This window comes from Microtus pennsylvanicus, chromosome 4, assembly GCF_037038515.1.
Source record: "Microtus pennsylvanicus isolate mMicPen1 chromosome 4, mMicPen1.hap1, whole genome shotgun sequence".
NCBI lineage: Eukaryota > Metazoa > Chordata > Mammalia > Rodentia > Cricetidae > Microtus > Microtus pennsylvanicus.
In genome coordinates, this window is record NC_134582.1 from 135485771 (window position 1) to 135508183 (window position 22413).

A 22413-nucleotide genomic window follows, 5' to 3' on the forward strand; every position below is an offset into this window, starting at 1 on the left:
CACCTGCGACTTAGCTGAGATTGCCTAGCCCCTCACCCTACCTCACCCCGTCCTTCAGTTCCATCTCCTCCCTGACCTTTCTGAGGCCTGGGCCAGGATAACCAGGGTGCCACAGAGGAAATGAAAATGTTCTGGAGATTACAGTGGGGCTTTTGGCTAGAATGCTCCCCCTTTCTCCTGCTTCCATGTTAAGTACCAACTTAAATCTCCCTTCACAAGAATAGACAAATTTTCTCACTTATTTGCAGTTTTGCAAAGTTCTACATACAGATCAGTGAACCTTCAGCGCCCTTGTGCAGACACACATTGTGGAGGTTGTCAAGAACTCTGTGCAGGGATTATAATGACAGGTGAACCCGGGAGCCCCAGGGGAAGCCCGACATAACCCCAAGATTTACAATAAGTTAGGGACCCAAAGGCTCCTCAGACACTTCAAGCAACAGGTACCTATATCAATCAGGCCTTCAGGAGTCTGTTCCAGAGCTTGGCTCTGGACTCGGTAGCTGGACCTCCGTGACCTGGGAGGAAAGGCCCGCCCGAGCACTGTCTTCCCCCAGGACATTCCTTCCCTCCAGATCACTCAAGTCACAGTCACAGAAGATCAGAACTCTCCAGACTTTTCTCCCCGCCCAGGCACAGGCAGGCCTGGTTTCTGCTCAGAAGGCCCACACCTTTACATATTCTTCTCACAGAATTTAAAACAGAGAGCAAGAGGATGAAAGAAGGAAAGTAGAAAGGGACCTGGGAGGTGCAAAACAAAAAATGGCAAAAATGGGATCCACAACAGGGCACAAGAACTGTCTCACTCACATTCCCCCAAATCAGTCTTCCCCACATTAACAAGATAACAGGTCTCCAAAAGGACCTTCTCAAGGTCACTTCTCTGAGTGATATTTCATACCTGAACCTGGTTGGACACAACCTGAAGAGAGGAAGAAGCCACGTAGCTTAAGAGAGATAAACAGCTTAATAGGACATAATAGCCTCCCTGTAGCCCCTCTGCGCGTCACAGAAAGCCTGGACATTCCAGCTGCAGGTACCTAAGTGCTCTGTTGCACAACCAATCTCAGCCTTAACCGGCCATGTTCAGCCTGCATTAGATGTAAAGAGATGGGGAAGCTTAGGGTGTTCCTTCTCTTCCCTGGTCCATTCCATGATGGGGAGATGCTCACACAGAAATACAGCTGCTCCTGAGGGCCATATTGCAGGTGAGAACTACTCATCTCTGAGATGAATAGAAGCCTGGACCACTGATGATGAGGAAAAAAGCATTTTTATGTGTGTGGAGGGGGAGGGGGGAATTCAGAGAGGCTTGCTCCTGCCCAAATCAGAAATTTAGCTCGACTCAGACCTTCTATGCCAGTCTTACTTACGCACCAGGGTAAGATAGAAATCTGTAGGTGGGTTATCAAGGAGTGCTGTGTGGGAGTGGGGGGGGGGGTTATACCATTTCCAAGGCCCAGTTATCACGTGAATGGAAAGCATCTTCCTGGGAAAGCCAGCCGAGCCAGAGAAACAGCACCAGCACCAGCACGCCACATCAGTCTGAGGAAGTCTTCCTCATTAAAGAAACCCTTCATATGGTGCTGCCTTTCTCTCTCAGATTTGTAGCCTGGCCACACTGAAGGAGGAGGCAGCTGCAGGAGCTGCTGCGGCTACCTGGAGGCGGAGGCATCCAGCAATGTGTCCCCAGCAGCAGACTTGATGTCCCCAGTGTGTAGAGCCCAGGCTTTGCCCATTAGTCTGTGACTGAAAACAATCCCCCTGCTCCAAGCAGCCACCACCAGGACTACCCCAAATCCCTAAGCAGATTCCTGGACTTGGAGAGGGAACAGCTCATGGCATGAGTATCTAAGAGAAGAATCCCACTCAGTTCTGAAATCACTAAGAAAATCATGCATGGTAGCAGGTATTTGCGCCTCTGTGGATGACAGTTTCATACTTTTGTTCCCAGAATGACACTTGGAAAACATTTTTCTCCTGCATAGCACAAAATGCTGCTCCCACATCCCACTATGGTGATTCAACCTTCTGTAAGCCATATTGTGTGCATTTTTCACCGGGATTTTAATGAAAGAAAAATTGTACAAGCCTCTGCTTTGTCCCAGCGCTGAAACAAAGACTAACTCACAGGAAAGCTCAGCTCTCCAAAATGTCCTCTTCTCTGATTTGGGAGGCAAGCTCCTGGAGTCAGCAGCCCGTAATTGTGGCTGCTATTTAATCCCCCTCGGTACACAGCTCATCTTTCCACTATGCAGAAGTGCCATTGAGATATGACTAACCTTTAGGGTTATATCCCAAACTGGGAGTCTGGGGCTTACACTTGGATTGTCTGGGCCTCTTCTAACCTGAACAAAAAGGATTTGAAGAAAATCACATTTTTCCCCTCGCAACAAAGCATTCCTAATCACTTCAGCTTGTTGGTGAATTTTTATTCCCGTGTCCACTTGGGGTATTGAAATCGATCGCTGCAATATTTAATATATTACACTCCTAGGGTCATTGCTCTCCTAAGACCGAATTCTCTCCCTCTTGCCCTCAACTCAGCCTGGCTCCTGCCCTCCCACTCCCATCTGTCCGAGGCCCTCTGTTTATCTGTCCACATAACGCCTTTAATTCCCAGCCCACCCAGGGAACTCCACCGTGTTTATTCTGTTTTCTTCTAGTACAGACAGCTTTCTTCTGAAAGCTCTAGGCAGCAGTGCACTTAAAAGGGAAAAAGAGGAACTCAGTAGATGGGAGAAAATTAACCTGCTACAAACAACCTCATTAAAGAACTGCCTACCAAGAGTTAAGAATTAATAGCAAAATGGATGGGAAAAAACCCTTGAGTGAAGAGACCTTAAACCCCCTTTCCTGAAAGGTGCATAATTTACAGACCAAACCTAACAGTGAGTCTGTTCCTGGTTCCTAGTGACCTGTCCCATAACCTTGTCATCCACAGTGGGGGCCTCTTTCTCTTTGGTGCCCTTCTTCTTCTTCTTCTTCTTCTTCTTCTTCTTCTTCTTCTTCTTCTTCTTCTTCTTCTTCTTCTTCTTTTTTATAAAACCATAGGCTTGCAGGTCCAAATACTTTCTGATATACGTGTGTGTGTGTGTGTGTGTGTGTGTGTGTGTATACATACACATATAATTCCATTCACATATATGTTTGGTCAAAAATGCACTTAAATTGTTTGGAGCCTTTTAATTTAGAAAGGCACTTTAAGAGACTCCTGGGTCCCTTTGGGACTTGCTAGATGATTTGAAGAGTGCCCTTAAAAGAATTATGTTTGGATAGGAGAGGAGGTGGGGGAGTCATGCAGAAAGAAGCATGAGAAACTAGAGTGAGGCCATGGTGCAGATTTAGTGCTCTGGTGGTGCTGTGCTTTATTTGGTATATGAAGTTCAAATTTAAGTAAAGCCTATGTCTCTGGACTGTAAGTTGTTCTTCTAATGTTTTATTGGGCAGTGTATTCTATATTGGCATTTTATATGCATAATCTCATTTCAGTGCAGAGCTGCATACTAAATCCTGGAGCAAGCAGATGAGAATGCTGTATGGATATTAAACTCAATTTCATTGGCTTCAATGAGACTTTGCACATTGTGATTTCCATTGTAATGGCTTATCTTTGACTGGAAGTTTACACATTGATATGCTATTCCTTTGGCCAGGATCCTGAATGAAGAAACCATGTCAATGGATCAGCCCGCCATGATTCCATTCACAGTAGAGCAGGTAACTGGAATCAATGGTCCAACAGTATTTATAAGAAGGTTCCTGATTTTCTTTTTCTTAACAACATTTTTTGTTTGTTTGTTTGCACTGCCCTTGTAAGATCAGTATTGAAGCATTCACTAAATGGTTAGTTCAGATCGGGAAGAAATAGGAAGTTCCCTGAAACCAGGGTGCTTCCAGTTCACCTGGGAATCTTCGGTTGTGTCAGATCCCAATCGAATCAGACCAAGAAGACACTGATGCAAGTGACAAGATTTTAGAAGCCCTGGTAGCCCTGCAAAATAAATGATATTTCCTCCCCATGGTAAGGTCCACAAAATGAGCTCTGTTTCCCTGTAATCTCATATTATAACTGCAAACACAGGGTGGGATGTTTAAGATAATATGAAATGGTGGTAGTTTAAAGAAAGTGGACTTTTCATGGGTAGGTTTTGTCAAGAAGATGGTAAGAATATATTACTAATTTCCTATTTTACTTTAAAAAAATCCATGGTTCACTAAAAATGTAAAAGGATTTTTAAAGGATTTAAATATTTTTATTATTTTTTTAAAAGCATGTGAAGAGCCGAACCACTCAACAATCCTAATGTAACCCAAACTCTTCCACATTAAAAAAAAATCGTCCTTAGGAAATAAAAAACCGTTTACTAGTTCTTGTTTAAAAATCAGATAAGAAACAGTAGTAAAGATGTGCACTCTTAATTCTCAATCACATACTTTCAGCTTGTTTAAGTGGTCTTTATTATTAACAGAAAAAATAAAATAAAATTGGCTTTCTGAAGGCCAATTTGCCACTTGATGTGTAACACTTGGAACAAAATTAAAAGCACCTCTGTACGTTTGTGTCTGGCGATACACTATGTGTTAGACCTATAGCCTTGCATTTATGGAATGGAGCCTTTTGGGTTTGGTATACATGCTGGGTTTGATATTCAAAGTAGAGTGTCTTCAGCATTTGCAGGAGGAGAGGCTGGGATGCTCTGGCCCCTCATCCCAGCAAGAAAGCTCAGCAGTGGGCACGGTTCCCCACGTTGCCTCTCTCACCTCTGGTGTAAGTCTAGCTCTTCCTTTTCCCACCCCAGGAGAAAGGTTTAATAAATGTTGGTCTTTCCCCCCAGCCTTCAGCTGAGTGTGAGGGTCAGGTAGGGGAAAGGGTGGGAGAGGTGAGAGCACAAACAGACTTGTTCATGCAATTTCTACTATAATATGCAGCTTTTAATTTGAATAGGTATGATATAAAAAAATCTTAAAGTTTAACTATCCTCTTGACCGCATATTTGGGCCCAAATGTAGAGGAAGAAAACTAATCTTTGAGATCTGCCCTATTGACAATCAGGGTATTCATTTGCAGGAAGGGAAAACCAGGGAAATCTGAGGGGGTTGAATGCAAAATGTGCTTTTATTCCTGGCAGATCCAGGCACCCAGGCCCTTTCAGGTGGTTTCAAAGGCTGAAATGTTTCCCCTCTCACCCCCTGAGCAGGTTGTAGCCTTAAGAACTCCTAGGTCCCCGCATCTGTGTCAAATGTAACTTTCACAGGACAGGGGCAGAGCTGCTGCTAAGTCTGGCCGGATCCTCCCTCCTTACCGTGCCCGCCCACCCCCAACTGCTCATCACTTATCTGGAGCCTTGTGTTTTTCCTGGAGCTAACTTAAAGTGATCGGAAGGAAGGCAAGCACCAACCATGGAAATTCTCCCCCAGCCTTCCAGCACCTTCCAAGTGGCCTACTCTCCAGGAGACTGTTGGTTTGTTTGTTATTCTGGTGGCTTGGGGAAGAAGGTGGCATCCACTCAAATGGTTTCCCTTCTGTTCCCCTCTCATCCTACATGCTTCCGGGCTGGGAAGGCCTTCGCAGACCTGTGAGTCCTCTCCTAAGCTGCTACTATTTTAGGGTCGAAGTTGATTGACTGCTAAGTCTTTCTCCAAAAAAGGTCAAGCACAAACATATTCATAGCACCAATTAGAATAATGGATCTTTCTGGAAAACCTCAAAGCTTTCCTTCATCCCCAACCTCTCCACAGTTTCCTGTATTGTTTCAGACACCTAACCTGAAGGAAGGCTCAGAAAAGAGCTAAGAAACCTGGGATCCAATAACGCACTAAAAACCTAGATTCTATTTTTTTTTTTTTTTGGTTTTTCGAGACAGGGTTTCTCTGTAGCTTTGGAGCCTGTCCTGGAACTAGCTCTTGTAGACCAGGCTGGTCTCGAACTCACAGAGATCCGCCTGCCTCTGCCTCCCGTGTGCTGGGATTAAAGGCGTGCACCACCACCGCCCGGCAAAACCTAGATTCTTTAGTCGTTTCCCTTAGGTATTTCTTTCAGACCACACATGGTTATGTGCATATATGTGCACACACACGCACACACACTCCTTATGGACAGCAAGCTCTCCTAATTCTTGTTCAGAAGCTACTCATGTCTCTGATCTTAAACTCACTGTCCCTTGCAAAGGGGGCAACTGCTGTCCACCCAGCTCCCCTTAGGCACCAGTCCATGTAGTTGTGGCCTGGGCTGCAAAAAATAAAAAAAAAAGTACTGTATGGCATGTATTGTACCATGCCAGACATAGAAGGCCTGGCAGTCAAGTGGTGGCTGCTCTCTCAACAGTGAAATATTAAATTGGGCAAACGTTTGTAGGACACCCACTAGGCCACTTCTAGGCACTACTGTAAGGTCTCAGGAAAATTAAGTACGGATATCAACATGAAAGCTGATGATAAGGGTTTGGCTACAAAAGGTTTGGGGTCGTGTTTTTCCAAGTGATCTTTAGGTAAAGCCAAATACACAGGAGGAAAACATCCTGTTTTGAGAGAGGCAGGAAGTGTGGAGCACAGCTATAACCCGTGAGTGTGTTAATTACTCAGGAAAGAGGCTTGGGAGCCCAAGGCTTGAATTTGGTGAATTCATGCAATTTGGAGCATTCCGACTTAGTATTGATCCCTAAACTCAATTTTGAAAACATCCTCCACCACAAATGTGTGGGTTGTGTTATCCCAGTATTTGTGCGCATCGATTCGACTAAAATAAAATGCATCATACTCTCCGCAAAGAAGGAAGAAGCAGGGACAGTCACAAGAGGAATAGCAGAAAGTGCATAGTTAATATGGGTTGTGCGCCAATCCGCGAAACAAGTGCTCTAAACCCAGGGGGATTTCACGTAATAGCTAATTTGGTGGGAGCGAGAGTGCGCAAGCAGAGGGCCAGCTAAGAAGGGAAGGGAAGACAGCTGAATACTGGGTTTTCCCTCCCTGGAATTAACATTTCCTTGTGATTTGCATCAACTAATGTCCAAACCGTCACTTATAGTCCGTCCAAGCCAGGTTTCTGCCATCAGTGTAAGTTCAAGAAGAAATTCTGGTTCTAGGGTGTAGTACCAGAGCTAAGAAGCTGCAGAGGGGAGCAGCTGCTTTTCCCTTGGACCTGTAAAGTCCGTGGGGCCGAGCCCTGGAGGCGCTGTGTGCCTGCCCTCCAGCCCTTTCAGGACCAGCAGGACACATGGGATTCTGTCTTCAAACTTGTAGCAGTGAACCCAGAGCCTGCCTGGTTTTGCCTGTTTTCATCCGGATCCTAACTGGCTGGGCAGGGACAAGGAGGTGACCGGAAGAGGAGACAGGAACATTTCATCTTTGACTAAGAAATTATTTTTCCATATTAAACAAACCCCTTCCTCTTATTTCTCCCATCTTCTGAGTCTTTTGCTGGTTCCTAATGAAGACACTTGTGTGTGTCCCCGAGCATAAGAGAGACGAAGAGAAAAAGAGGGAGGGAAGGAGGGAGCGCTTTAAACAAAAGACAAGGAGGCCCAAGCAGGGGCCTGGAGCAGTCCCTGGAGCCTGCTCAGCCTGCAGACCCTCCAGTTCCCCAGCCAGGCAAGCATTTTGGAGAGGCTCTGTCACCGAGGCGGAAGGTCCGGAGCTCGTGCTCCGGCGGCTGGTGAAGAACTAGAGACAAAGCCGGGATCCAAAGCATCTCAGCGAGGCTCCAATCAGCGCCCTGAGCTTGCCAGCCTGCGGTTGAGGCGCGACCCCCTGCGGGCTGTGACCAGAGCCGGGAATCCAGGCCCGGCTCAGCGGTCCTGGCTAGCCCTGGCCAGTCAGGTTCTCTCTGTCGCACTCAGGCAGCTGCTCTTGGGTGCTTGCGAGTTCAAAACACGCTTTCCCATTAATTAAAAGCTGGACAGCCTTGTCACTTTCTTTCCAGGCCGAAGCAGCACCTCTAGAAGTCCCTGGGCCTGCTTGCACGGGAGGCCTTGGAGGTCGAGCGGCCATTTACTGCCCTCTGATTGCGCCGAGGACCAGGTTAGCTCATAAAGCCTTTCACACTCAACAATGGGGATTTTCTCAACAATTAACAAGAAACAACATAATAAAGCCATTTACAAAGACCTTGCTATTTACTATAAATTAGGCACTCTTTAAGAGATCAGTGCGTAATTTCACACACTTTACAACTGGGGCAGCATTTTAAACACCCGAGAAAACAAGCTTGTTGCACTTCCCTGTGACCTATGCTGCGGTGCACCTCTGTTTCCCCTCTTTCCCAGTAGCAGCTTTGTTTGCATTGCTGCACTCCAACCTCCTAGCCGAGGGTGGTTTTCCAGGTCACTGTCTCACGTTTCCCGTTTCCAGGTCATCATTCCACTTGCAGACGCACTGAAAGAAGTTCCAAGGGACAGGAACCACGGAGCCAAAGCAAGCAAGCCTTGCCCCAGGTTACTCCCACTCACGGAGTTACCAGGGGGCCTGGCTAACGTGCCTGCTCCCTCCCGACTCGCTAGGCCTCTGCTCCTGAGCTACTTCCCTGGAGGAGATCGCAGCCATGCTGGCCCAGTCCTTTTGCCACTGGCCTCCCACAAGCACATTTTGGAGGCCTTAGAGTCCGCTGAGCAATGAAAAGAGCTGGGTTCCTTGTGCCAGGGAAGTAGGGATAAGACCTGGGCGAGAAGGTGAGAGGTACTGGGCGGCAAGCGCAGGAATGGGCACACAAAAGAAGTGCAAAGTGAGGAGAAGTATTCCAGTCTCTGAAGGGGAGGAGGCCCAAGGCGGCTGAGGCGCCCTCTGCTCTCAGCCTTCTGGCCGCTTGGACTGGAGGCTGCACAGGACGAGCTGGGATGGAGGCTCTTCTGCCTGGAGGAGCGAAATCATCATCACACGTTCAAGGAAAGCAAGATCTGGGCGGGAGAAAAAAAAGTCACAAAGAAATGTGTTTGCCACCATGCAAAATGGCGGCACTTAAACATCTTTCTGGTGACTATGGTGGCCCTGGTCAGAGAACCCACAGTTGCCCTGGGACAGTGCAATTCCCAGAGTTTCGTGGCTGGGGAAAGCAACCCTTGGAACCCCCTCAGCCCTTTGCCTGCAGCCCTTGGCCGGCTTCATAGTCCCTGGCCTTCCCTCCCAGGCTGCTAGGCCCGAAGCCCGCGCCAGCAGCCCCTGGCCACTGACCCCTGTTTACAAACACAGCCTGGGGGCGGGGTGGGGCCAGCCAGAGCCCGGGCTGGAGGACTGGGGGGGCTGGTGGGGGGGGAGGCCGCGCGCTGCCGAGGACGCCACCAGCAGAGAGGAACCAGGAGTTGGTGCGAGAGAGCAGACCGGCAGCTGGAAAGGACTGAACGCCTTGTTTTTGAAACTGTCAATTCCCTCAACCCCTATTGTGAGGGCTTCATGCAAAACATCTCAGGCCTTTTAAAGTAGGAGCTTGTGAGGCCGCCACAGTTTGAAAAGGAGCGAGAGTAGCGGGGGCCTAGGGTATGGGCAAAGACTGATAGCTGCCCCCTCCCTCCTCTTCTGCGTATTTTAAAGCAAAAGAGGGCCTGCCAAACAGGTAAAATGCAGCCCTCCCCCCACCTCCTGGATCTGCCCTACGTACCCAGCCCCCAGGCTGCTTTGCAGGGTGCCCTTTGGCCTAGGGAGCAAACCATAACCAAAGCCAGAGGGAAAGTAGTTGTTCCTCTCAGGGAAGGGAGAATCTTAGGGATGACTGGGTGACAGGGAGGGCTCGCGAAGGTGGATGCCCTGTTTCTCCTGGCCAATTTCCTGAGTTTATCTGATAGGAGCCTTGATTTTTTTTTTTAATTCCTCTTTTGACCCGGGGAAATCCCTCTCTCTACATATCCTTTTCAGCAGGAAGATGTTTCAAGGTGAAGCAAAACCCACATTTTCTTTCTTTTATAGATGCTGATGTTTTATTGTTTTTAAGAAAAATTTCACCGTGGAGTATTTTTGTTTCCTTTGAAAGAAAAAAAATGCTTTTGAGGAATTAGTTGCCCCTACATCAGTTCTTCCTGCATGCAAATGAACTGCCTGTCTCATATCAGCAGGAATTTCCAGCCCAGTTCTTTTTGGCTAAGAACTTTGAGCAATCTCTAGACCACTGAAAGTCACCCAGACACAAATAAGATTTAAAAAAAAAAAATCCACACACCAGCCCATCTACTTTGTGTTATTGCTGTTTAGTGGTGGCTCCTTGTTGGTTTTCAAATAAACAACCATTATTGAGATTACTCCACTGTAATCAAGTAAGGCAATAGAAAGGAACACCCACTCTAAAAAGTAAATACTTGGGTGGGGGGAGCTGCAATTCCTAAAAAGGCAGATAACCTGACTTGGGAAAAAAAGTACACACATCTTTTTATAAAATAATTAAATCTTCACAGTCTTATCAAGATATTACGTTTATAGAAGACCAGGAATAAGTTTGCTTCAACAAAGTCAGCAAAAGCAGCTTTTCCTCCACTTTCCCTATGTCTGTTTAGCTAATTTAGACACAGGAATCAGTGGCCCTGGAACCTTGAATCAGTTAAAAGAGCAAATCTATTCCCTGAAAACATTTAAATATAAAAATGCAACCTGTCAATGGAGGTAACTTTTGTTTTTCTCTCAATAAGGCTTAACTTTTGAACAAATGTGACATTTATAGCAGCTGAGAAAGACCTAGAAATTGTCTTTAATCATAAAACGACCCAAATAAAATAAACTGTGCTGGGAGTAATTCCCACAGCAGGATGAGAAACCAACTGAGGGCTGCTAGGGACTGAAAGAGTCCCTTCTATTTGCACACTAAGACTTAGTATTTGGTACACTTCACTGACAGAAGCCCCAGCTCAGAGCTTGCTGTGGTTGGATGGCCCATAGGAACACTGTGGGGCAATAACTGTGTTGACTACTTATTGTCTTTCCTGTGGATGGTCTCACTCTGGCATGCCTCGGCCTCCCTCCTTGCTCATTACTCAGCTCCTAGAAGCTGAAAGTATTGATTCTCTGAGGATTGGAGACCAAGTTGGAGACTGATGTTTTGTCCAAAATTTTATGGGATATTTGTTTAAATTTGTGCGTATTCCATCTTACAGTGGTCCCACACTCAAGATCAGTAAACTTCAAATATTTTCTCAGTTTATAATTTGGGGACAGTCTGTAACCAACATAGAAAGTCCCAGTCTAAATGCAGTAGTCACTGTACCTGAACTTTCTTGTCTTGGCACTAATTAAAGAGTAAAAATTACAGACTTCCCTACTGTGGTGTCATACTTTTTACAGACTGGTTTTTTTTTTCTTTTTTAGGACAGCTCACTGTCCCTAAATTCTTCATTGCCTTCCAAAGGAGAAAGGATTCAGGCTCAGAAACCAGTTGTTCATCTCTCTGGGACTTTTAACTGAGAATATGGACTAGTCTTTGGAATTATATACAAACATGAGTTCAAGGATAACATTCCCCAATTTTTGCTTTGACCATATCTATGATCCCAGTAAAAATGACCCAGTGAGCCTACATCTGGCAACATTCAAGAAGGGAGGGAGGCAGTCCAAAGGATCTTTTCACTCCATCCAAATGTATCTGGATGCAGGTACTCTCAGCCTCTGACTTTACAGCAGGCCAAGCCACAGATCACACACAGCAATTAGGCCCGAGACCATCCAGAGCTATCTGAAACATTATAGACAAAAGGAAACTTTCAAAAGGAGTAGAAAGTAAAAGGTTAAGCAAAATAAATAGCTGAATTTCCATGAGAAGTAATGGTTTAAATTCACACAGTAAACATTTCATTGGTGTTTTGTTTTGCTCTGTGATTTATGGACTATAGATACCAAGTTTATTCTTAGACTAAAGATACCAAGGATCTGAAATGCATAATTTGGTGGCCCAAGAATTACTGGATTCAACTTTCATTAAAATAACAACTAATCTTTGCTTTACCTTCTTAAATATGAAACTTGTAGTACTTTGGAAAGTTTTTTCCTGTTATATGAGAAGGAATCTGCCAGTGTTGTGCAGGGAACCTAGCTGGTCTCATCACAAAGCATTGCCACAAAACCCTGCACCAGTGGGTGCATCTCTTCCAGGCAAAAACATTACAAGTGAAAATGTCAACAAAACCATTCATTCTTGTTAACCCTTCTTCAATCTGGAATAAGTAGAAATGTATGGAACCAGAAATTTTAAACAGTGTTTTTAATTGAAAATAAAGCTAAAGCATGCTTTTCAACAGTGCAAATTTCCATAATTTTGATTTACTGCTCTCATCATTACAACACAGTACCCCAGCATGGCCCTTACCAAGGGCTAGACCATTTGCATGTGGAATTCCTTTGATTTTAAGTGCAAATATAGATAGTCACCTCTGATTGTCACTTGCAGTAGAAACTTTCCTGTTCTATACACAGGATGGCCTGAAAACAGAAGTTTAGAGAGATGCAGAAAAAAAAAGCATAAGGTAATAAAATCCAAGTGCCTGAGTTCTGGTACCAGAAAGCCCTGAAATAACTGTTATTTTTCACTTGGGGTGTTACGACTCTGACCCCTCTTTTTTCTTTTGCTTGGTTGTACTTAATGATTGGTCACTATGATGAGCGAGACCATTAAATATCCTGCTATTAAGAGAAATGTTTTAATTGTTTTGAAAGCTTGAAGAGTCATCTTTAGACTACAAGATAAGCAGGCTTGCAGTAAGAGTCATCCTGTTTTAAATGTTTCGGTGAGAGCATGAAAGGACTTTTCCAATTACAAAGAGTGACTGTAAAGGTTTTTTTTTAAAAAAAAAGCACATCTTCAAAAACAAAAACAATCCCATATTTCTCTTACTTCTTACACAAGAGGCAGCTTTTAAATCAGCATCCAATCAGGGCTCATACCCCAATCTTTCCATAAAAAAAAAAGTTAAGTGCAACTACTCTTGGAAAGGGAATAAGGGTAGTTTTTAAAAAAAGACACCCCACAAATAAGAGCTCCAGAAAATGACATTTTGGGCTCACAGAAACTTCTTGCTACCTCATTGTGTAACCATGTAACCTAACAAACTTTCACTGAATACCAGTTACACTTGCAGGTCTGAAATCTAGTGCATAAACTTAATGGCTCATTGTAATATTTATTATTCAACCTTTTGACATTTATTTGTAGCAGTTGAATTGAGGTACCGGTGCATTATTAGCATTGAAACAGTAAAGTGTTCCAGCTCTGTCGTAATAACTGAGTTTTACTTGAGTCTTTAGCCTGAAGTAGTCTGTGGTATGTAAACCAACCCTTCTCCCACCCCGCCCCCACCCTACTAAAAAAAAAAACCCGCAATGGGAAAAAAAAGTAATCCGATTTCTGTCTTCAAAATGCGATAAACCAGGACTCCAAAGGGGGTGTAACACCATTAATGGACTTGTACAAGCCATCCTGTGCAGTTTACAACAAAAGGAAGGTAATATGGTTCAAGAAAATATCTTCCCAAACATTTTATGAATGAAATTTCCTGAATTTGTGACTAGGTGGAAGAGGTACTGCAGAACCACCCAGCTGCCATTTCCAGACAGGATGGGCCTTGTGAGGAGGTTGCGAATCCTTGGTGGTGCTTAAGGAATACGCTGGCCACAAATCCCCGTCCTTCCCAACAATGAGTGATGGTGGACAAGGAAAATTTGCCATGAAATTAAATGGCCTTTTCACTGCTGATGCTACATTGCTGGCTACCTTTTTGCGTCTGTTTAAAACTGTAAAGTCATCCAGTGTTCCTTCATGTGTCTCAATTTTACCTGTAGGACGAGGGCTTCTAGCGGATTTCAAATTTGGTTTGACTGGAGGTGTCTGAAGGACTGGTCGTTTACCCAGTACTAGTGTCCGGTAATTTTTTCTCACCCTGGCACCAAATTTATATTCCCCATCCTCAGGTTTTGGAGATCCTAAAGTGCATGAAAGGCCCTGACTGTGAGCCAGTGGGTTTAAGGAAGGAGTTTCTTTCTCAGGGCATGCAAAAGCTTCCTTGGCTGTGGTTAGGAAGGCGTCCTCCTCTGTCTTCCCAGTCGCACTGTAAAGCTCCCCCTCTGTATCATTGCACTCGTACTTCAGCTGGCTTGTAATGAGATCAGGTTCATAGTCTTCATTAGCACTACTGTCTTCTACTTTGATTTTAATATTGTGCAGAAATGGCAATGTCTTGTCGCCCGTGTCAGTGCAGAGATTCTCAGCTTTAGTTGCTGCTGCTGTTGCTGCTGCTGCTGCTGCTGCATCCACTTCGGGATCAGTTTGCGAAGAGACCAAATTCATAGCAAATTCAAGACAATGAGGGATTTTGGACTCTTTTCCTGAATTTGTTGCTGTTCCACAAGAATCATTATTTAAGAACCTAGCAGCTATTGTGTTGTTATCTGAACAGTGTGTAGTAGGAGTTGCTTGTAGGCATTTCCTAGCCTCTCGGAGTATTCTTTGTTGTGGAAATACATTGTTTGTCTTTGGGCTAGGTGAAGAGGCCCCCTCTGCCAGGCAGTTAATTGTCAGGTCAGTTCTCTTTACAGTACTGGAAATTTCAGAGTGTGGGAATGTAATCTCAGATACCCTATCGTTTCTTATCTCAGGGAAACAACTCCCCATGCTGGCCGGGCAGTACACCGGAGCCCCTTTGGGAGCCCAACCCTGCAGATTCCACTCCTCCGGCGACTCGGCTTTGACACCACTCTTGAGGTCGGGATGTCGGCCCGCATCCTCGAAAGCAGCGGGTTTGGTTGCAGCGGCGGCGGAGGCCAGATGGTACAAGAAGTTGGCCTGCGCCTGCACGCTGGGAGGCTTGCAGAAGCTGGTGCGCCTGAAACGGATGCTCTGAACTGACACTTGGCTGGAGCCGGAGCTGGAGTCTGACTCGGTGGACGAGTCCTCCTCCTCGGAGCTGATTTCACTGGAATCCGAGGCCCCGCTGCCCCCCTCTTCCTCCTCCTCTTCCTCCTCCTCCTCTCCTTCCTCCTCCTCTTCCTCTGAGGACATCGAGTTGCTGGAGCTAGACAAACTGGAGCCAAAATCCGAATCGTTGGCTGCATGGTCGGAGTAGGAGCTGGACTCGGAGTCGCTGCTACAACTCTCGGGAAAGCTTCCTAGATGGGGCTGCGGTCGGTGGTGGTGAGGGGGGTGGTGACTCGGGGTTGGCTGCTGGGCCCGATGATGGTGATGATGGTGGTGGTGGTGGTGGTGGTGGTGGTGGTGGGGAGGCGGGCAGAAGCTGTTGACCAGATGAAACCTCTCCAAGCAAGTGGCCCCGGCGGCCGCCGCCGCCGCCGCCGCTGCAGCAGCCGCCGCCGCCGCCTTGGCTTTGTAGGACCTGGGCAGCAGCAGCAGTCTCCGGGCTCCAGCTTGAGGTGCGAGCAAGCAGTTCTTGGCGCCCCCGCGCTTGCGCTTGCAGCGGTAGGTCAGGCTCACGGAGCCTCCGGCTCCAGCCGCCGCCTTGGGCTGGGGCCCGGCCGCCGATGCCTGGTAGTAGGCGGCGGCGGCGGCGGCAGCGGCAGCGGCGGCGGCGGCAGCGGCGGCGGCGGCCGCCGGGTGCTTGCTGCACAGCAGGCTCCGAAAATAAGCGGGATCCGAGTGGAAGGCGACGTAGTTTCCCTGGAGCGGGGCAGTTTCATAGTTTAAAGGGGGTTTGCAAGGCGAGCGAACGATCTCCGGGTAGTGCGAGCCCGGGTATTTGCTAAAAATCTGAGGTAGATGGGCGGCGGGGCGCGCGGCGGCGGCGCCCGGACGCTGGGACTGCGCGCTGATTGGCAGGGGCCGCGCGGCTCCGCTCAGGCCCCGCCAAAGTTGGTGCTTGTCCTTCCAAAAAGCCGGGCGGGGGCTGGCGGCGGCGGCGCGCTCTGGCGGCGGCGCCTTTGTGGCCAGGGCCCGACCGGCCCTCCGGCGCTTGGTCTTGAGCACACGCTCGGTTTTGCAGGAGGTATAGAGCGCTTCCACGTCTTCCCGGGAGATGAGCGTGCATTTGGCCGCGTGGAAGGCGATACTGTTGATTGCTTTGAGTTTCCGCAACTCCTCCAGATCGCAGTGGTGCTTTTTCACTTTCAGATGATCCATGCGCTTGTGCACGGTCGTCCTCGGGATGTTTTTCAGCAGATCTGTGAAGACTTGGGAGAGAGCAAACATTTGCTTTCCTTTAATGATGAGGTAGCCGAGCCTCACGCCATCCACCTCTTCGAAACCTGACTTCAGGTCTCCCATCTCGGGCACTAAATGATCCCCACCATTTGCAGTAAATATATACGTGACGCATACATACACATGTATGTATGTTAATCCTCCGCCAGATGCTGCGTGTGTCTCAAGGCATCCTGCTAATAAAATAACAAAGACTGTTATTCCCGGCGAAGGGAGTGCCAAACTCTAGGCGAATTATTGGGGGGGAGAAAAACCCCATGAAATTACACTAACTTGATTCTTGCTTTTTTTTTGGTTTTCGTTTTTTTAAAAAAGAGGGAAAAAACCATCCGGCTTCAGATCTGCCAGTGTGTTGGTCTGAGTCCTCGATGCGGATCAGTACCTGGGCCCCTCTACTCCTTCCTTCTCCATTGGAGCACTATGATAATGGAATGTGAAGGGAGAAAGAGAAAAGAAATGCAGCTGCTATTCCCGCCGCTGCTTTAGCTACAAATAAAATGACAGAGTGAAGTGAGCTCGTCCGGAGACACCTTCATCAATTAATTCCCCTAAAGCCAACGCTGATTGGACACTCCTGACAGGTGATGCAATAAAAATTGATATTCCACCCCTTCCCCCCAAAATCTCCTACTAATTAGCATACCCTTATACTGCCACCTCCCCTCCCAAAGTAAATAATACAGCCGGTATATAAATCTTTCCATTAAACTATCGGAGCTCAGAAACAGCCTGACTCACAGACTTCATCAGAAGCAGCGTGTGTACGCAAAAAAAAAAAAGCCACCGTATATTCCCCTTTAAAGAAATACTGCCTATTTTTTGCTTTATTTGCATTTTACCGATCCAGCTATTATCGTTTCAAAGGAAAGCATTTTAAAAACATTATCAAACCCAAATAGATGTATACCCCAGCCCTCTTTCCTTTGGAAAATGAAGCTTAAGGGAAAACGTGCCAGAATAGCCTGGTATTTCCCTTATGGGAGTGGGGAAGGAGACAGGCTGGGAGCTCCAAAGTTAAATCGAGAGGTGAACCACCCCAACACAGACTTACGTTTGCAATTTCTCTGGATTTTCCTTCTCCCACCCCCACCCCAACGCCCTCGTATAACCAGAAACAAAGTTATTTGACCAAGAAAGCAGTTCAAGGCTCCAGCTCAGGAACATGTAACAATTCAACTGGATTTCTGTTCTCTGCTGGCGAGTGGGGTAGGGAGGAGGTGGTTTCACGTCAGACCCATAACAAAGCATAGATAAGCCAGAAATGTGTACACTTCTCAGATTAACCAGCCTGGACTAGTGGTGGGGTCGTTCTAGAGCGCCCAGCCCACACTTTAGGGTCCTGTCCTCCTCAGAGCAGAATTCCAGGGAACAGATTGCTTCCTTCGGCAGCAAAGGAAGAAAATGTAAAGCCCCAAGGTGCTCGCAGAAGTTTTACATGAAAGCGAGGAGAAGAAAGTGCTGATGTGCGGTGCGGACCATTTTGGTGGCTGATGGCTTGGCTGGTAGTTTAGATGAATCTTCCACAACTCCCATTTTCCCCATGCACGCCAGGCATCTGTTTTATCAAAATCACTCTGGATGAATATCAATCTGGTTTAACCTCTTCTTAGTCACTAGCATGACTTACTGTCATTTTTCAAGAATATCCAAAATATTGCCAAGTGAGAGCGAGAGGCTTTACGCTTGCACTTGCGGGATCTCAGGATGTTTAGTTGGCTGCTGGGCAAAATTCGGCAAAATCTTCATCCGTGTTTGCAACTACAGCATAAATGCAACCCAGGCATCTACATGTTTCCTTCTTCCTCCCAAGACAGACACATCCCTGAGGTTAAAGAATGAACTGATATTTCTGAACCTGTAAGAAAAAAATGCACAATAAATTTCTTTCTTCATATTCAAAAGTTCCACTTTCCTTCCCCTGCTGTGGTCTGGCCAGCAGGAGCAGGTATGAGTCAAGAAAGGGGGAAAAAAAGAAAGAAAGGAAGAAAAAAGAGAAGAAAAGAAAAAAAATCTTTACCCCCCCCCCCCAACCAGGAATCAGACCTATAAAAAGGTAGTTTGCTTGACAAGATGAAATCTCAGCCATGGTTCCCCACCCCCACCCTCATCTCCCTTGTAATTTTCCCAGGAATTTTGAAGAGAATTGGGAATTTCAAGAAGTACATCCGGAAATTAAGGAAGTCTATTTAAGAGCGTCTGTAACTCAGGAGGTTGGGATTTGAAAAGTCAGCCCTGGACTACTGTTGCACTCAGCACAGATGTAATCGCCGCTCTTCAACTTAATCAATGTGTGTACAAACCGCGATGTCTAGTTCTTGCCTTTGAAATCTAAGGCTAGCATTTCCATCCAAGAAATCAGAGCTACAGCAAATTACATTTTTGTCCCTTGAATGAGAGAAGGATCATTGAATGGATCTCGTGATATTTCAGGCTTTAAACGTAACCGAGAGGCAGCAATGAACAATGCCTCGTCACAGCTAACACCATCCACGACTTGGCTTTCTTTTGCATCTGGTTCTATCACACCGAGTTTTTCTCTTTCACTTTCACAGGAGGCAAAATGTGCAAGCTTTAAGCAGAAATCGAAGTTTCCAGGAAAAGCAAATGCTGGTGTTTGTTGTTTTAAAGTGGGATGACCAGAGCCTTTCTATTGCCAACGACACTGTTTTAAAATTCCTCCTGATGCTCTTATATACTGCCAGCCCCCTCCCTCCCACCTCACCCCCGCCCACTCCCCTCCTCCAGCTATAAGATTTAGACCAAAGAGTCAAACAGCCAAGAAATAGTAAACTAAAAATAAGGGGAGGGGGAGGCTTTAAGAAGACCTTACAGAAGGTGGTTATGGCGTCTTTTTTGAAGGGGGAGAGGGCAGGTAGTTTTTTTTTTTTAGCTGTTCCTGGTTCTTGTTTAGATCCTCTTCCCCTGCCCCCATGCTCCTATTTCCCCTGCACGTAGGAGCATACTTTAGCAAACATTTCAAATGCTCTTTCCTGTCCTCTCTGTCCATCTTTAAAACACTGGGAATATGGGTGCTTTTGAAAATTAGTACAATATTGAGTATTATTTTTAAACTAAAGGTATAATCTGTTAGATCAATTAGAAAAAAAGTAAAGAACAAGGGATTTGAGGGATGTATCTCTATGTATACTTAGAAAGTGTCTCTATATACGTAGATACATACCTTTAAATTTATACATTTTAAATACTCCTTTTACACAAATTTCTTTTTGTTTAATACATTCTTTTGTTCCTGTAACTTCCCCATCCTAGTGTGTGTTAAGGCTCCAGAACTGGGGCTTATAACACACACACACACACACACACACACACGCAACACACACGCAACACACAAGCAACACACAGAATGTGACAGACAGCTTTCTTGTGGCCATCAGCACACGTTGCATATCCGGGGTCTTCTCCAGGCACATTGGGGGTCGATCCCGATAAAAAGACCTAACAGAGGCCCCTGAGCACTCACACATGAAAGGCAGGGGACTTTAAGATGGATTTGCATGCACACCGGGGATTTCGATCAATAGCTACCAACATTTATGGCTTAGATTATTAATGTGAAAGCTGGCCAAAAGAATAGGGATGAAAAATTAAAGGTATCTGTTATCAATTATGCTTAAAGTTATGCAATAATTTACTTACTTTGCCTAGATGTGCAGATCCAGATGTATGAAGTACTATTCTTCAAAAGCCAGGGGGTTTCTTCAATAAATTGGCTGACCATGTCAGCTGCCTCTGCAATCAAAGATGAACCCAATTCAGATGATGGACTATATTCAAATTCTTTTTAAGAAAGGATATATCAACTTCTATAGTTCTCAAACACATGTATATATGTGGGGGAATATGCTTAAATGAATATTTACACACATACATACATATATCTCTGTACGTCTGCGGAATAATTATGAATTTAGGTGTGTACACACATATATATGTATATATAATATGTATTGAGTTTGTTAATAAAATGTGATCATTTACACAGGGAGGAATACAAAATCTGTACTACCCTAAAAAGTATTTTAGCTTTGAAAACAAAGCTGCTTGCTAAAGAAAAATCCTCTATAGCAAAACAGTTTCAAATGTATTCTTAATGTCCACTTATTTCTGCATTTATTGTAAGAAAAAAACCCAGCACTTTCAGTCTTTAAAGTGATGGGCTATGAAGACCTGAACATATTTGTCTTCACTTATCCCATAGGACTGTGCTAGATTCACCTTCAGAGGCTCTATTTTGGTTTATTTTCACTGTATTTTATGTTTAAATACCATAGCAATTCAGCCTGACCTCTTTCCTCTGGAGCGAAGTAATGCACAAGGCATTCACAGTCTTTTACATGGTTAGCTGGGAAGTGCAACAGCAATTTGCAGGAGGAGTTTACTAATGGGGAAAGTTCTTTTGAAAATCTGAAGGAAAGCCTAAGAGTTTGCATTTCTACCCAACAACTGTTATATAATTAAAGTATTGAAGGGCATTAAAATAATCCTTTTTCACCCATGCTCTCACCCTTACATACATAATTTAAATGAGGATCACACACACCACCACCACCGTCACCACTACCACCACCAAACTCTTCACCATGTATATTTGTTTTAGTGATTGCTGGGCACATTTTGCTCAATGTGAATTCAGACAGAGAAGAGTAAGGGACATCACAAAGGTCCCAACAGTGTAAGTGTTGTGGTTAGAAGAATAAAAGAAGTCTTTTATACTGTTAACTAAAATTAACTCAAAATAATATGAGCTATAAATTAATAAAATCTCATATGGCTGGATTAGTTGAAGATATAGGACAACACAATCCATACAGTCCTTAGCTAAACTTAACTGATATCACATACCCTCTCCTTTTTGGGAGGTGAAAATGAGAAGAAGAATAATTAGCTAAAATGAGGGATAAACTATGATTTAGGATATTTCTTTAAACTCTTTTAATTACTTTTTTTAAAAAGAGCCTCATTCAAATGTATCAGGGCCTGTCTACCAATGGACCCATCCTTCTGTTCTCAGACATTTAAAAATCCCGTCTTTAACAGAAGTTTGGGACACAGAGTATATGGCATGTTGTCTATTGACCCATAATCAAAATGCAGTGACCTTCTACCCCCTTTTTGCCCCCTGACCCATCCTGAATTCAATGCAGCCTTTATAAATTTGCAAATCCTTGGAGGTAAAGGGTTTTTTGTGAGGCTTTGTTCTGAGAAAGCCCTAAGAGTGTGCTTTCTAAATTAGACAAAGGTAAAGCTGAAAACCTCAGTGGCTGAGATTTTATGCAGGTGAGCACTAGGCAACTCCTCAGACACGAATACTGCACGCTAAACAAAACAGTTATAAGCATAGGAGACAAGAAGGTTACAGACTGCATTAAATTAGAGGGTGGTACAAATCACTTCCATGATGTAAGAAATGGTTAGGCCACAGTCTTCCCGCTTTTCTCATCTCAAGGGCTGTGGGGGACCCTAGTGACCAAGCAAAGAATGGGGGGGGGGCTACACAGAGAGAAGGGAAGAAAGGTGGGGGAGGAGTAAGACCCGATCTGAATCTGCAGGCACATCCCTTATCTCTCCTGCTATCAGCCAGTTTAAAGGACACCATAATTATGATGGTGATAAAACAATGCCTGCTTATGTGTGCTGAATAAATAAAGAATGTTTACAGCTCAAGAATCTTTTAATTCCAATTAAATGCTATCAAAGAAAAGCCACTTTTTCTACTACAACTGCCTTTCCTCCCAATTATCCTGTTTTGTTGCAATATTTTCCTATGAGACACAAGGGCCTTTCACAATTGATCCTGAACATAGAGGACAAACTCACAGAAAGTCGAGTTCAATCTTCTATTAAATAACACACAAATCTCATGAATGAACATTTATTGGGGTTATTCAAGTTTTTGTTTATTTTACACGAAGGCCAAATGTGCAGAAAGTGAAGTGATGGTACCAAGTGTGGAGGCCTACCTAAGGGCAGCTGAAGCACCCAGGAGAAAAGGAAGGGAAGGGAAGGGAAGGGAAGGGAAGGGAAGGGAAGGGAAGGGAAGGCAAGGGAAGGCAAGGCAAGGCAAGGCAAGGCAAGGCAAGGCAAGGCAAGGCAAGGCAAGGCAAGGCAAGGCAGGAGCAGTGGGATGGTCTGGTTCCTTTCCCCTGGCTCCAGCCCAAATACTCCAAGAAGCACTGGAGCCAATCACTGTCTTCCACTTTCAGCTACTGGGAACACACAAAAAAGCGGGAGATTAAAAAAAAAATCACAGGTTTGATTTTTATGGATATGTATCATTTCAT

The 22413-nt window shown here is 45.3% G+C and overlaps 1 protein-coding gene across 1 annotated transcript; it reads right to left on the minus strand.

The window, feature by feature from the left end:
* Positions 1-12154: 12154 nt before the first annotated feature.
* Positions 12155-16538, minus strand: Skida1 (SKI/DACH domain containing 1). The gene has a single exon (XM_075970572.1). The coding sequence runs from the start codon at positions 16172-16174 to the stop codon at positions 13442-13444; it is 2733 nt and encodes a 910-aa protein (XP_075826687.1). The 5' UTR covers positions 16175-16538; the 3' UTR covers positions 12155-13441.
* Positions 16539-22413: the final 5875 nt, after the last annotated feature.

Bases quoted from the DNA above. Each gene is read 5' to 3' on its own strand.
- Skida1 (XM_075970572.1), bottom strand. From the start codon at position 16,174: ATGGGAGACCTGAAGTCAGGTTTCGAAGAGGTGGATGGCGTGAGGCTC.